Raw genomic sequence first — 14,902 nt, forward strand, 5'->3', positions numbered from 1 at the left:
CAGGATGGAGGAATAGCATACGGATTAGAGTGGACTTACTGATATTCTATTCATGAACTATTGTGATTACTAATCGAAGAAAATGTGGCATTGGTGTGGAGAAAGTGGCCATGGTGGCTGCTGGGGTAGGGAGTGGGAGGAAGAGATGTGATGTGGGGGCATTTTCGGGACTTGGAGTTGTCCGGGGTGGTGCTGCAGGGACAGTTACTGAACATTGTATGTCCTCCCATGGCTCACTGGGTGGACTGTGGGAGAGTGTGGACCATTGACCATGAGGTGCAGTGGTGCTCAGAGAGTATTCACCAAGTGCAATGAATGTCTCATGATGATGGAGGAGGTTATTGTTATGGGGGGAGGAGTGGGGTGAGGGAGGGTAGGGGATATATGGGGACCTCATATTTTTTTAATGTAGCATTAAAAAAAATAAAGACAAAAAAAAAAAACATTACCATATGACCCAGCAATCAAACTTGTAGGTATATACATAAAAGATTAGAAAGCAAGAACTTAGATATTTGTATACCAATGTTTACAGGGCATTATTTGCAATTGCCAAAAGATAGGAGCAACCCAAGCGTACATCAACCAATGAATAGATACACAAAATGTGGTACATATAAACAATGGATTATTATTCAGCAAAAGAAAAAGGAATACATGTGACATCTGATGATGCTTTTTTTTTTAATTTATTTCTCTCCCCTTCCTCCCCCCGCCCCCACCCCAGTTGTTCTCTGTGTCCATTTGCTGCGTGTTCTTCTTTTTGTCCACTTCTGTTGTTGTCAGCGGCACGGGAATCTGTGTTTCTTTTTGTTGCGTCATCTTGTTGTGCCAGCTCTCCGAGTGTGCGGTGCCATTCTTGGGCAGGCTGCACTTTCTTTCACGCTGGGCAGCTCTCCTTATGGGGTGCACTCCTTGCGTGTGGGGCTCCCCTACGTGGGGACACCCCTGAATGGCACGGCACTCCTTGCACGCATCAGCACTGTGTGTAGGCCAGCTCCACACGGGTCAAGGAGGTCTGGGTTTGAATGTGGACCTCCCATGTGTTAGACGGATGCCCTATCCACTGTGCCAAGTCTGCTTCCCTGATAATACCTTGATTTGGATATTTTCACAGCCTCAGAATTGTAAAGCCTCTAACCAAATAAATTGCCATTATAAAAGCCAACCGATTTCTGGTATATTGCTCCCAGCAGCTTTTTGCAAACTAAAATACCCACTGTCACCACTGCTAATGTACATTGTATTGAACATTCTAGGTAAACCAATTATTCATGAAACAGAAATAAAAAGCATCCAATTTGGAAAAGAAGAAGTAAAATTATCTCTAATCACAAATGACATGATCCTTTATATAACGAATCTAAAGAAACTGCAAGCAACTACTAGAATAAACAAATTCAGCAAAGTTTTAGGGTACCTGAGCAACAAGCATATTCAGTTACCTTTCAATATGCCATTAATGAAAAATCTGAAAAGGAATTAAGAAAATTCCATTTATGACTGCATTTAAAAGAATAAAATACTTAATAATAAATTTAACTAATGAGGCAAAAGACTTGTACACTGAAAGCTACAAAACATTGCTGAAAGAAAGTAAGTAAGACCTAATAAATGGAAAGAAATTCAGTGCTCATGGATTGGAAGACTTAATATTGTTAAGATGTCAATACCACCCAAAGCAACCTACAGATTAAATGTAATTCCTACCTATATTTCAGCAGCATTTTTTGCAGAAGTGAAAAAGCAGATCCATAAAGCAGATCCTTGCAAGGGGCCCTGGATACCAAAAATTTATTTAAAAAGAACAAAGTTGGAGGTCTCACACTTCCTGATTTCAAAACTTAATACAAAACTACAGTAATTAAAACAGTATGGTACTGGCATAAGGACAGGTATATAGACAAATGAATAGAACTGAGATTCCAGAAATAAACCCATATATCTACGGCCAATTGATTTTCAACAAGGGTGCCAAGTCTATTTAATAGGGAATGAATAGTCTCTTTAATAACTGGTAAAGAGGAAATTGGAAATCCATGTGTCAAAGAACAAATCTGGGTTTCTACCTCAAATCATAAATAAAAATTAATTCAAAATGGGTAAATAATATTCAGAATAGATAAAGAACTCTACAACTAGGCAACAGCAAGACAAACAGCCCAATTAAAAAATGGAGGAAGCACCTTGCTAGACATTTCTCCAAAGAAAATACACAAATGGCCAGTAAGCACACAAAAAGATACTCAATATCATTATCTACTAAAGAAATGGCAACTCAGAACTACAATGAGATACCACTTCATACCCACTAGGAAGGCTATTAATAACAAAAAAAAAACAAAAATCACACGTGCTAGTGTGGATGTGGAGAAATTAGAACATTTGAGTATTGTTGGTAGGAATGTAATATGGTACAAATGCTGTGGAAGAAAGTTTGGTTCTTCATCAGAAAAAGTCAGAATTACTATATGACTTAACAATTCTACTTCCAGGTTATATATACAAAAGAATTAAAAACAGGGACTCAAACAGATATCTGTATAGCAATGTTCAGAACAGCATTATTCATAATAGTTAAAATGTAGAAGCAGGGAAGCGGACTTGGCCCAGTGGTTAGGGCATCCGTCTACCATGTGGGAGGTCCGCGGTTCAAACCCGGGGCCTCCTTGACCCGTGTGGAGCTGGCCCACGCGCAGTGCTGATGCACGCAGGGAGTGCCCTGCCACGCAGGGGTGCCCCCGCATAGGGGAGCCCCACGTGCAATCCGTAGGGAGCCGCCCAGTGTGAGAGGGGTGCAGCCTGCCCAGGAGTGGTGCCGGACACGGAGAGCTGATTCAGCAAGATGACACAACAAAAAGAGGCACACACGATGGGGTTAACTACCAGGGCAGATGGCCCCTCTTTGGAAATGGTGTTTATGTGTGATGAATCTGGACTCAGATGGGATCTCCCTTCATAAGACTTTCATGCCAATGTGCTGGAGGTGCAGTTAATGTTGGGGTTTAAGATATATTTAGGGGATTTGAATCTCTGGACTGACAATGTGATAGCCAGATCCTGAGCCTCAACAGACTCCAGCACCTACAATCTGATTTATTGGACTTACCACACTCAGCTAAGATGGAGGTGAAGAAGGACAACCACCACACCATGGAGCCTAGAGTGATTACAACTGAAAATGGGAGGATTGCATCCAGCATCCAGGTGGAATCTGAGCCTCCTCTTGACATAAAGGTGCAATGGACACAACCAATCCAGTGTCCACATAGAAGAGGTGGCATTGGATTGGGAAAAGTGGACATAATGGACAAAGGGTATGGGGAAAGGCAGGAAGAGATGAGAGGTGGAGGCGTCTTCGGGACATGGAGCTGCCCTGGATGGTGCTTCAGAGGTAATCACCGGACATTGTAAATCCTCACAGGGCCTACATGATGGAATAGAGGAGAGTATGGGCCATGATGTGAACCAATGTATATGAGGTGCAGAGGTGCCCAAAGATGTACTTACCAAATCCAATGGATGTGTCATGATGATGGGAACGAGTGTTGTTGGGGGGGGGAGAGGGGGGGGTGGGGGGGGTGGGGTTGAATGGGACCTCACATATATATTTTTAATGTAATATTATTACAAAGTCAATAAAAAATAAAAAATTAAAAAAAAAAAAAAAAAAAAAAAAAAAGAGGCACACATTCCCGTGCTGCTGACAACAACAGAAGCGGACAAAGAAGAACACACAGCCAATAGCCACAGAGAACAGACAACCGGGGTGGGGGGGAAGGGGAGAGAAATAAACAAATAAATCTTAAAAAAAAAAAAAGAAAAAAAGGTAGAAGCAACCCAAATGTCCATCAACAGATGAACAGTTAAAGAAAATGTGGTATATACATACCATAGAATATTATTCACCTGTAAAAAGAAATTAAGTACTGATATATGCTCCAACATGGAAGACTTTGAAGACATCACGTTGAATAAAATAAGCTAGACACAGACAAACAAGTATTTCTTTTCCATGAAATACTTAGAATAAGCAAATTCATAGAGACAGAAAGCAGAACAGTAGTTACCAGGGGCTAGGGAGGGGAGTACTGAGGAATCACTGCTTCATGGGTATAAGTTTCTGTTTGCAATGATGAAAATATTCTAGAAAAGGTAGTAGTGAAAATTATACTTCATTATCAGTGTACTTAATATCACAGAATTGTACACTTAAAAATGGTTAAAATGGTATTCATATTAAGTATATTTTACCACAATAAAAGCATATAATGATTCTTTAGATAACTATTTGCCAGTTTCTTATAAACATACATCTGAGCTATGACCCAGCAATTCCACTAAGAAATATTAAGCCAAGAGAAATGAAAACTTATTTCCACAAATAGACTTGTACAAAATGTTCATAGCAGTCTTATTCATAATAGCCCCAAACAGGAAATAGCTAAAATGTTCATCAAAAGAAAAGTAGATTAACAAACTGGTACATTTAAACAATGGATTACTACCTGGCAATGAAAAAGAATGAACTACTGATACAAGAACAATTTGGATGACTCTTATAGATATTATACTGAATAAAAGGAGCTAGACATAAAAGAGTATACATAAATATATATACACACACACATACATTCATACATACATACAGTATGATTCCAATTATTAAAAAAAAAAATAGGGAAAATTAAGCTATGGTGAAAAAAGTCAGAAAGTGCTACCTTGGTGCTATGGGTAGAGGGTGAGAAAATAGGAGGCAAGTGTTTGGCACCAGGGAAAGAGACATGATGGAAATGTCTGGGTGATGGAAAATGTTCTATACCTTGTTTTGGCCAGTGGTTACATGAGTGTATCTAGTGTTAAAACTCATTGCATAGACTTCTGCAGCTGCGAGATTGGGAGGTCACTGCTGGTTTGCCAACATCAGACCCCATTCCCACCCCTTCCTCAACCCCCTAGCTTGACCCTAAAAAAAAACCATAAAAAATAAAATAAAACCTCATTGCACTAAATACTTAAGAACTATGTATTTTATTCCAGGAAAATCATACCTTATTTTTCAAAATAATATGGATATGAAAAACCATACTGTTACTATAAAGCATGGTTTCTGAGTGTTTCAGTAGGTGCCAGAACAAAAATGTCTCAAACAAGCAAATTATTATAAACAAAGGTTCTTTCAGAGGAGAAAAAAGTTATATGTCAAAAAAATCAGCTCGCTGAAATGTCACATTCATCTGGTAAAACAGAGGTTTCCTATATAGAAAGGAGAATTTAAGTCACTGCCTCTCATATAACCTGTGATTGCAGTAAGGCTTCAGTGACCATATTACTAAAATATTATTATCCTGACTTCTCTATGTCCCATTAACAACAAAATCAACACTGAAGTATGACCTAATTTTTTCAAGGGATTAAAGAAAAAGTTTAGTTATCAAAGGCAGAAAACTTTTTTTTTTCCTTCTACCTGGTTGCATCATTGTCTTTTTGGTGTGTTGCTTTGACCCCACAGTGGTGAGGGTGGGACGGGGTGCCTGCACCTCTCCATGAAGGGCTGGGACCCTTTTTTTCTTTTTTTTTTTTTACCAGGAGGTCCCGGAGATTGAACTTGGGTCCTCCATATGGTAACCCAGAGCTCAACTGCTTAAGCCACAGCTGCTTCCCATAAGATTTTTAAAATAATGTTTTCATAGCATTGGGCACAATATTTACATAGAGAAATTGATGACTTGAGACTGTCAGACTAGAGGAAGAATTAACTTCATTATAAATTAAGGAATATTCTTTTTCTGACATGGTTTGTAAATTATTTTTCATATTGTGATACAAATAAGGGTTCTATTATCAGAATCTAAGAGTTAACTGGACTCATTACGGCTTCCTTTTTAGAAATGTAGGAGGAGAATACTAGCAACTATTGTGTTCCTCCTCTGTTTTGGAGACCCTTCTTTGTACTTTATATAGATATATTTCCGCACTTAATCAACAGAACAACCTGTGATGGCTCAGCTAATGTGTCAACTTAGCCAGGCAATGGTGCCCAGTTGTTTGGCCAAAAAGCACTGGGATAATTGCAATACAAGGGGATTTATGGACTTTAACCATCAATGAGTTGACTGCATAAGTAGCTGGCTACATCTACAATCAACTGAGGAGCTTGTCATCAGCAGTGAGTGATGTTTCATCCAATCAAATGAAGATCTTAAAGGAAAAGTGATTTTAGTATTCAGAGAATTTCCATTTCTACTTTAGACTGATAGTGTCTCCTGGGGAACTCATTGAGGACCTTCATCGGAATCCCTGGCTTGAAACCTGCACTAAGGAATTTGGATTTGTGCATCCCTATGGTCGTGTGAGACAATTTTATATAATCTCATACTATTTACAGATATCTCCTATTATTTCTGTTTCCCTAGAGAACTTTGACTAATACAGAACCTTATAAAGTAGTTAGTATATTTTATCCCCATTTTACAAATAAGAAAAAACTATGTGATCATCTCAATTGATGCAGAAAAAGCATTTGATAAAATCCAGCAGCCCTTCTTGATAGAAACAGTTGAAAACTAGGAATAGAAGGAAGATTCCTCAACATGATAAAGATCACACATGAAAAACCCACTGCTGGGAAGCAGATTTGGCTCAACGGATAGAGCGTCTGCCTACCACATGGGAGGTCCAGGGTTCAAATTCAGGGCATCCTGACCTGTGTGATGAGCTGGTCCACGCACAGTGCTGATGCGCTCAACGAGTGCTGTACCACGCAGGGGTGTTCCCTGCGTAGGGGAGCCCCACGCACAAGGAGTGCACTCCGTAAGAGCCACTCAGTGTGAAAAAGGTGCAGCCTGCCCAAGAGTGGCGATGCACACAAGGAGAGCTGACGCAGCAAGATGATGCAACAAAAAGAGACACAGATTCCCAGTGCCACTGACAAGAATACAAGGGGACACAGAAGAACACACAGCAAATGAACACAGAGAGCAGACAACTGGGGCAGGGAAGGGGAGGGAAACAAATTAAAAATAAATCTTAAAAAAAAATCCACTGCTATTAATAACATACTACTTAATGGAGAAAGACTAAAAGCTTTCCCTCTAAGATTAAGAACTGTTATTCAACAATGTCTGGAAGTTCTAGTGAGAGCAATTAGGCAAGAAAAAGAAATAAATGACATCTAAATTGGAAAGGAAGACGTAAACATTTCCCTATTTGCAGATGGCAGGATTCTATACATAGAAAATCCAGAAAACTCTACAACCATGCTACTAGAGCTAATAAATTCATCAAAGTGGCAGGATACAAGGTCAATGTGAAAAATCAGAAGTATTTCTATATACTAGTAATGAACACTCTGAAGGGGAAATTTTTTTTAAATTATGTACAAGAAAATCTATGGTGGTTTGGAGATAATATACTCCAGAAAAATAGGTTCTGGTGGTTTGTATCCCCCTATGCACTCCATACAAAGCCAACTAGAATTTTGTGAAATCTGGATGAACGGAACCATTGCCAGTCTGGATTGAAAGGGACAGAGGAGGGATGAACTAAAGGAAGAATAATTTCAAGGAAGCAAAGGTCTAGACTGAAAAGATCTCATCATACCAAGAGATTGGGGCAACGCACGTGTATGGAAATGGCAGGTCTGCCCCTCGCTTGGAGGGGGCAGGTGATCTGCCCTGGTGCTTGGAGGGGGTGAGCCTCGTTGTTCAGGGAGAGTGCTGCCACCCCAGTGTGTGGAGATGGTGGGCCTGTGTCTCAGGTGTTTGCAGAAAGCCTGGCCACCACCTTGGTGCTCACAGAGGGTGCGGTCTATGTACCAGGATTTGCGGAGGGCCCAGCCATCATCCCAAGGCGCAGAAAGGGTGGAACACTTCACCCCAGTGTTCAAGGAGAGCACGGCTGCTGTGCAAGCACTTGGAAAGGGTGGGGCTGCCACCTTTTTGACCCAGAAATCAAAACATAACATCAATTCCACACTTTGAAATCTAATGGCATTTGTAAATAGGACCTTTGAAGAATTTATTAGTCAAGGTGTGCCCAAACTGAATAAGGGTGGGATTATTCCAATATGGCTGAAGTCCTTATACACAAAGGAAATTGGACATGGAAAGAAGCCATGGGGAGCAGACAGAAGTTGAAAGTGAATGGAATCCAGAAGAGAAAGGAGATGACAATGCCATGTTCACTATCATGTGACAGAAAAGTCAAGGAACCCCAAAGACTGCCAGCCAGCCAGAAGAAACTGATACCCAGGAGTTAGCAGGCCTTCTATCTTCCGAAACCATGAGCCAATATATTCCTTCTGTTAAGCCAACCCATTGTATGATATTCATTTTAGCAGATAAGAAACTAATATAGTCCCTCTAAAATCTAGTTGATTTTTAATTCATTATTGTACTTTTCAACTTCAGAATTTCTGCTTGGTTCTTTTCTACAACTTCTATCTCTTTACTGATAACCTCTATTTGGTAAGACATCATTCTCTTATTTCCTTTAATTCTTTATAGATGATTCCCTTTAGTTCTTTGAATTTATTTAAAAACCTTGATTTTTTAAAGTCTTTGTCTAATACAGGGATTCTTAACCAGGGGTCCATGGACCCCCAAGGGGTCTGTAGAAAGTCAGGGGGTCCGTGAGCTTGAACTGAAAGTTCAAAAAACATTATTCTTGTGGGGACATGTTGGTACAGTATAGTGTGGGCTTGGTATGATTTTTATTTTGATGTAGTGTTTCTGAGTGCAATGGAAAACTGCCTACAAAAAGGCTGGTAAGGGGAAGCGGACTTGGCCCAGTGGATAGGGTGTCCGTCTACCACACGGGAGGTCCGCGGTTCAAACCCCGGGCCTCCTTGACCCATGTGGAGCTGGCCCATGTGCAGTGCTGATGCGCGCAAGGAGTGCTGTGCCACGCAGGGGTGTCCCCGCGTAGGGGAGCCCCATGCGCAAGGAGTGTGCCCCATAAGGAGAGCCGCCCAGCACAAATGAAAGTGCAGCCTGCCCAGGAATGGCGCTGCCCACACAGAGAGCTGACACAAGATGACGCAACAAAAAGAAACACAGATTTCTGTGCCGCTGACAACAACAGAAATGGATGAAGAAGACTCAGCAAAGAGACATAGAGAACAAACAGCGGGGCGGGGTGGGCAGTAAATCTTAAAAAAAAAAAAGGTTGGTAAGGATGACAGAGGTGGTTTTATGAAGCCATGCGAAAACTCAAATTTCTAAATGTTTGCCAAAAATGACTGTTTGAACAGATGTTAAACTGTGTTAGGTTATGGGAAAGTTGTAAAACATAATTTTGAATAATCCTAAAACTTAAAGATATGCCAATATTGAGTGTCACAAAACTATCTGTTGCTACATTCTGAGAAAGGGTCTGTCGTTTTCACCTAACTGGCAAAGGGGTCCATGGAACCAAAAAGGTTAAAAACCCCTAGTCTAATAAATCCAATGTGTGGGCTTCCTTAAGAATAATTTTCACTGGCTTTTTTTTCCCTATATACTGGGCAAACTTTCTTGTTTATTTGTATTTCTCATATTTTTTTTTGAAAACTGGACATTTAAAATAATGTGGCAACTTCAAACAGTGTTTACTTTTGTTGTTGTTTTGTTGTTTGCTTAGCAACTTTCCTGAATTCATTCTGTAGTTTGTATTCATTGTCACATGTGGCCACTGATGTTTCTATTTGCTTAGCTTAGTGGTCAGCTAATGACCACTTAAATTTAATTTCCTTAAAACTAATAAAAACTAGGAGTCTTTGCTGAGGGGCTCTGTGAGCAATTGGGGCATTCAGCCAGACAGTTTATAACTCCACTTTATCTTCCATTTCTTGCTTGCAAAGAGTCTTAAAGTTAGCCAGAGGTAAGACTTAGGGCCTTCTCAGGTTTTTCCTGAGCGTGTGTACAGCCCAGGGCATGCTTGTGGCCTTCGAGATTCCCAGGAATATGCCAGAGCTTTTCAAAACCCTCTATGGACATCTCATTATCCAACTTTTCGTCTTAAGTTTTGGTTAGTTTGTTGTTTGCTGTAATTGTTACCACAGCTTCAGGCAGTTTAAACAATTGCCACTGATATTTTCAACAAATAATCTCAGGGAAGACTGTTCTGCAGTGGGTGAACTGTTTCAGATTAAATAAAGACAAGCCTTAAGAAGGGGGTTTTCCCACGTGAAAAAAGGGCAGCCCACCCAGGAGTGGTGCCACACACACGGAGAGCTGACATAGCAAGATGATGCAACAAAAAAGAGACACAGTTTCCTGGTGCCGCGAATGTAAGCAGACGCAGAAGAACACACAGCGAATGGACACAGAGGGCAGACAATGTGGGGGAAGGGGAGAGAAATAAATAAAAATAAATCTTTTTTTAAAAAAAGAGGGTTTTCCAGGGAAATGTCATACAGGTCAAGTAATACGAATTCTCTGAGAATGGGGCTTTGAACGAACTGCAGCCCTGTTCTGATTTATACAGTGATCACTAAGGTGTTAGTTTTCACTGTGATTATGGGCTGCTGATTTTCAAGGCTTCCATGGAGCTGGGGAAAGGGACTGGAATCAGGGCAAGTTAAAAATGTTAAAAAGCTCAATGTTCTTACCAAGATTCAGCTATTTTTCTTAAACATTCTTTGGATTGTTGTATGCCTTTGGTTAATTTCCAAAGGTTTGAAAAAAAATTGATTTCGACAATTTTTGCCAATATCTTCTTGCTTTAATTGAGGAGAGGGTTTTTAAATTTCCTATTCCATCATTCCTGCTGATGTCACTTTTTCCCCCTCATTTTAAAATTTCTTTGAAAGATATTAAGTTGTTCAAAACTATAATAATAATAGTACATTGCAGGGTTTATAATATATTTAGAAGCAAATATATGACAAAAATAGCACAAAGAATAAAAGGCAGTAAAATAGAAACACATTGTTATAAAAGTCTTACATTTTACATGGAATGGTATAACATCATTTGAAAGTAGACTGTGATAAGGTAAAGGTTCATGTTGTAAATCCTAAAACAAACACTAAAAATAGTTTTTAAATAAACAATCCAATAGAAGAGAGAAAAGAGATTATTGAAACATACCTAAGTACAAAGATGGCAGTAAAAAGAGGGGCAATAAAAGGAACCGAAGAATAGAAGGGACAAGTAGAAAACAGAAGGGACAAGTAGTTGTGAGACTCCATCTCTATCTTTCTCTCTCTCTCTCTCTCTATATATATATATCTACTCTACTAGATTATGAGCTTACTAAATTTGAATGATAAACAGAAATAAACCAGTGAAAGCACTATTAATTTTAACTTCTATCTTCTGGAACTTATGAGAATGTATAAAATCTTACTAAATTAATTTCTATAAGACAACATGAAAAAAACACAAAACCCACCTATTTTCATAAAATCAGATCAAAGAATTTTAGTGCTCAAAGCTATGTTAGAAATTGTACAATTTCTTCATTTTACAATTAAGGAAAATAAGAGTTTAAATGATTAAGTAACTAATGATTTATTAATTGAAATAGTCACAAGGCCAGTCAGGATAGTCAATGGTAAAAATTCATATTTCATAACTTCTAGGTCATTTATCTCAAGAGAAAAGAAATTCTATGCAACAACCATATATGTATACAACGACATATAAATTAATGTGCTCATTTCAAATGACTATTATCTAGCCAGTCTAGCAAGATCTGTATTTGGCAACATCCTGTTAGTTAAGTTGTATAGCTATCTCACAAATTAATCTGTTTTACTGAATGTAAAGGAAAATTGAAAATACTGTGACTAAACAACCATTTAAAGAACTAGTTACCAAGCTTAGGGAATACCATCTTTAACTCAAATCAGTGACTGAATAATTCACACTTATACCAAGAATAATTACAAAAAGTTAATGAAATCTGTTTGAACTATTACCTGTAGCTCCTAGTGGGTGTCCCTTTGAAATCAATCCACCACTAGGGTTCACAACCCACTTTCCTCCGTAAGTAGTATCTCCACTATCAACCAGTTTTCCACCTTGTCCTATGGAAGGAAAAACAATATTAACAAATGTCAAAAATAACATTGGAACAAATTATATGTTGTTGTTTTCTTTCCAGATTACAATAAAGAATTTCTTGGAGTAAATATTTTTTAACAGTTCAAACTGATATAAATTTGATAAAAAGCACTTTTAAAAGTTAGGTAACAAATAAAGAATAATAAAGGCTAATAATTTCAGAACATTTTCTGCATGAAACACAGCTCCTAAAGGCTCTCAGGCTTCTAAGATTGCTCTGAATATAAGAGAAATTCATGCTCAAATGTGTCCTCTCTCTAAGCCAAACTCAACATATAAATACATTACCTTCCCCCCAGTGTGGGACATGACTCCTGGGGATGAGCCTCCCTGTACCACGGGATTACTACCAAGCACCACTTAGCAATGCAACTGGAAAAAGACCTTGACCAAAAGGGGGAAAAGGTTTACATGGATAAGAAACTTAAAAGTGAGTTGGGAGGTCATTCCAAAGGTTACACTTACACATGTCTCAGCAAGATCTCACTGACTGTCAAAGTAGATACTACCCAAAATAGAGGGGCTCCTAAGGGCTCTGAAGGCATCCAGACACTATGGTCAAGGCAGATAGCTCAGGAGTTTGGTGCTGGTGGACCCTACTTTGGAATTTATGCTCTCCAGTGTGATAGAGCTGGACTCAGTTGTGGTTTCCCTATGCGTGGCACTTCTGTCCTCTATTTGAACCTATAATTAGTAATGAGTTGGTAGATGTACATACAAGAGACTTAAATCTTTGCCTTATCCATGTGCCAGCTAGGCCCTGAATCTTAACAGAGCTGCAACACCTACTCTCCAGTTCATTGGTCTCACCTAGGTCAACAAAAAAGGAGGTAATGATGGAGAAAAACTACCATACCAAGGAACCAAGTCTATAACTGCAAGCAAGAGAGTTTCATCCATCTGCCCCATGGGATCCACAACCCCTCTCAATTAGAGGTGGAGTGGACATCACCATCCCAGAATCCTCAGGACTGGGGAATGAACTATGGACTAAAGTAGACTTACTGGTATTCTACTATAGACTTACTGTGATTCTAGCAATGGAAGAAATTATATCATTGATGTGGAGGTAGTGGCCACTGGAGGTTCTGAGGGCGGGGAGAGGGAAAAACAGGTATAATACGGGCATTTTTGGGACTTGGGAATTGTCCTGAAAGACACTGCAACGACAGATGTAGGCCAGTATACATCTTGCCATAGCCTACAGAATTGTGTGGGAAACAGTGTAAATTACAATGTAAACTTCAATCCACATTTAGTGTCAATATCCCAAATGTGTTCATCAATTGCAATAAATATACCTCACTAATGAAAGATGTCATTAATACAGGAAAATGTGGGAGGTGTGGGGAGCAGAGCTTATGGGAATCCCCTATATTTTTTATGTGACATTTGTGTAATCTAAGTATCTTTTCAAAAAAGAGAGAGATTCAGAGAGCCAGAAGAAATATAAGAATTGAAATAGATACAATACCATAACCAAAATAATATATCAGTTTTTTAAAATTTCAAAAATTTCCCAAATTTTGCTCATTTCTTTCCATTTTCAAATGCTTGACCATATGATATTCAAATATTCTTAACAGAAAAAAATTTTAACTAGCACTTTCGTGAAATGAAGTTGACTGAAAACACTGTTAAGCCATAAAAGCTTTTAAAAATTATTTAATATGCTTGAAAGTTTTAATGAACATTTCTATCAATTCCATAGTGATTCTTCCAGATGGCTAAGAAGTCAATAAAAATGCATGCATTGTCTAAAATATTCTTCCAAATGATATATCTGAAGGAGTTATAAGAGGTAGTAGCTCCAAATAGTAATGATAATTGTGACAGTGTTGCAGTCAGAGACCTAGCTTTTGAGCACTCACTCTGAATCAGGTATTGTTCTAAGAAGTTTACATATATTTACATAATTAAATCCTCAAGCCCACAAAGTAGGTACTATTATTTGCATTTTACAGATCAGAAGCATGTACAGAATATTAAGTAAGTAGTTCAAGATCAAGCAGGGGATCTCTGATTGATACTCAGCCAGCCTTGCTCCAAATCCTGGTTCTTAGTCAACATATTACACTGCCTTCAAAAAGAGTTTCTCTATTGGTAAATCAAATACATTAATAGCAGAAGTTTAGATGGCTCTAACACTTCTATTTTGGCTTTAAATCCAGAGCATAGATGAAAAACTTTTGGTACAGGCATAGTATGTTTTGTTTATTCCGTGTGCTGCTAACATAGAACCTGATACAAGATGCTAGTCATAGCAGATATTTTAGCAACTATTGCTGCTTTCAAAACTGCTAAGTATTATTGCTGTACCAAGTTAACAGCAAACTGAGCACAAGGTAACATCAAGAAGTGATTAATTTACCAGTTTTTTTTCCCACAACATATATAGTCCTGTGAACTACTGAAATTCCTGCCTTCATGGAGATTAATTTATTGTGAGGGGAGAGGAGGAAAGAGAAGATATTATACAAAATAGATAAGTAAAATATGTAGTGGTGGTAAATGCCATGGAAAAGGGGAGGCAGAAAAGGGGTACAGAGAGTGCTGGGACAAGACAGAAAGGGGTTTATATTTTAAATAAAGTGATCAGAGAAGTGATCAGAGAAGACCTCCACTAAGTGGTGATAATTGGGCAAAGATGTGAAGAGGGTGAGGAAGCAAATCATATGCATATTCAAAACAAAGTCTGTGTGTGCTTAGAGTGTTTGAAGAAGGTCAATGTGGCTAGAGCAGATAAAAAGAGGAGTAGAGGTCAAAGAGATGGGGGGCGGGAATGAATAGGACAATTGCATATGCCTTTTTCTTCTAAATGAGATGGGAAATTACTGGGTTTTGAACAGAGG

General features: G+C 38.8%; 1 protein-coding gene across 2 annotated transcripts in view; it reads right to left on the minus strand.

The window, feature by feature from the left end:
* The window catches only part of SCP2 (sterol carrier protein 2), a 156,659-nt gene that overhangs the window by 71,874 nt on the left and 69,883 nt on the right, over positions 1 to 14,902 (minus strand). For both annotated transcript variants that reach the window (XM_058303572.2, XM_023591836.3), the window contains exon 11: positions 11,906 to 12,013. In XM_058303572.2, the coding sequence (XP_058159555.1) occupies positions 11,906 to 12,013 (108 nt within the window). The remainder of the gene's footprint in view (positions 1 to 11,905; positions 12,014 to 14,902) is intronic.

The sequence above is a fragment of the Dasypus novemcinctus genome, chromosome 9, assembly GCF_030445035.2.
Source record: "Dasypus novemcinctus isolate mDasNov1 chromosome 9, mDasNov1.1.hap2, whole genome shotgun sequence".
Classification (NCBI taxonomy): domain Eukaryota; kingdom Metazoa; phylum Chordata; class Mammalia; order Cingulata; family Dasypodidae; genus Dasypus; species Dasypus novemcinctus.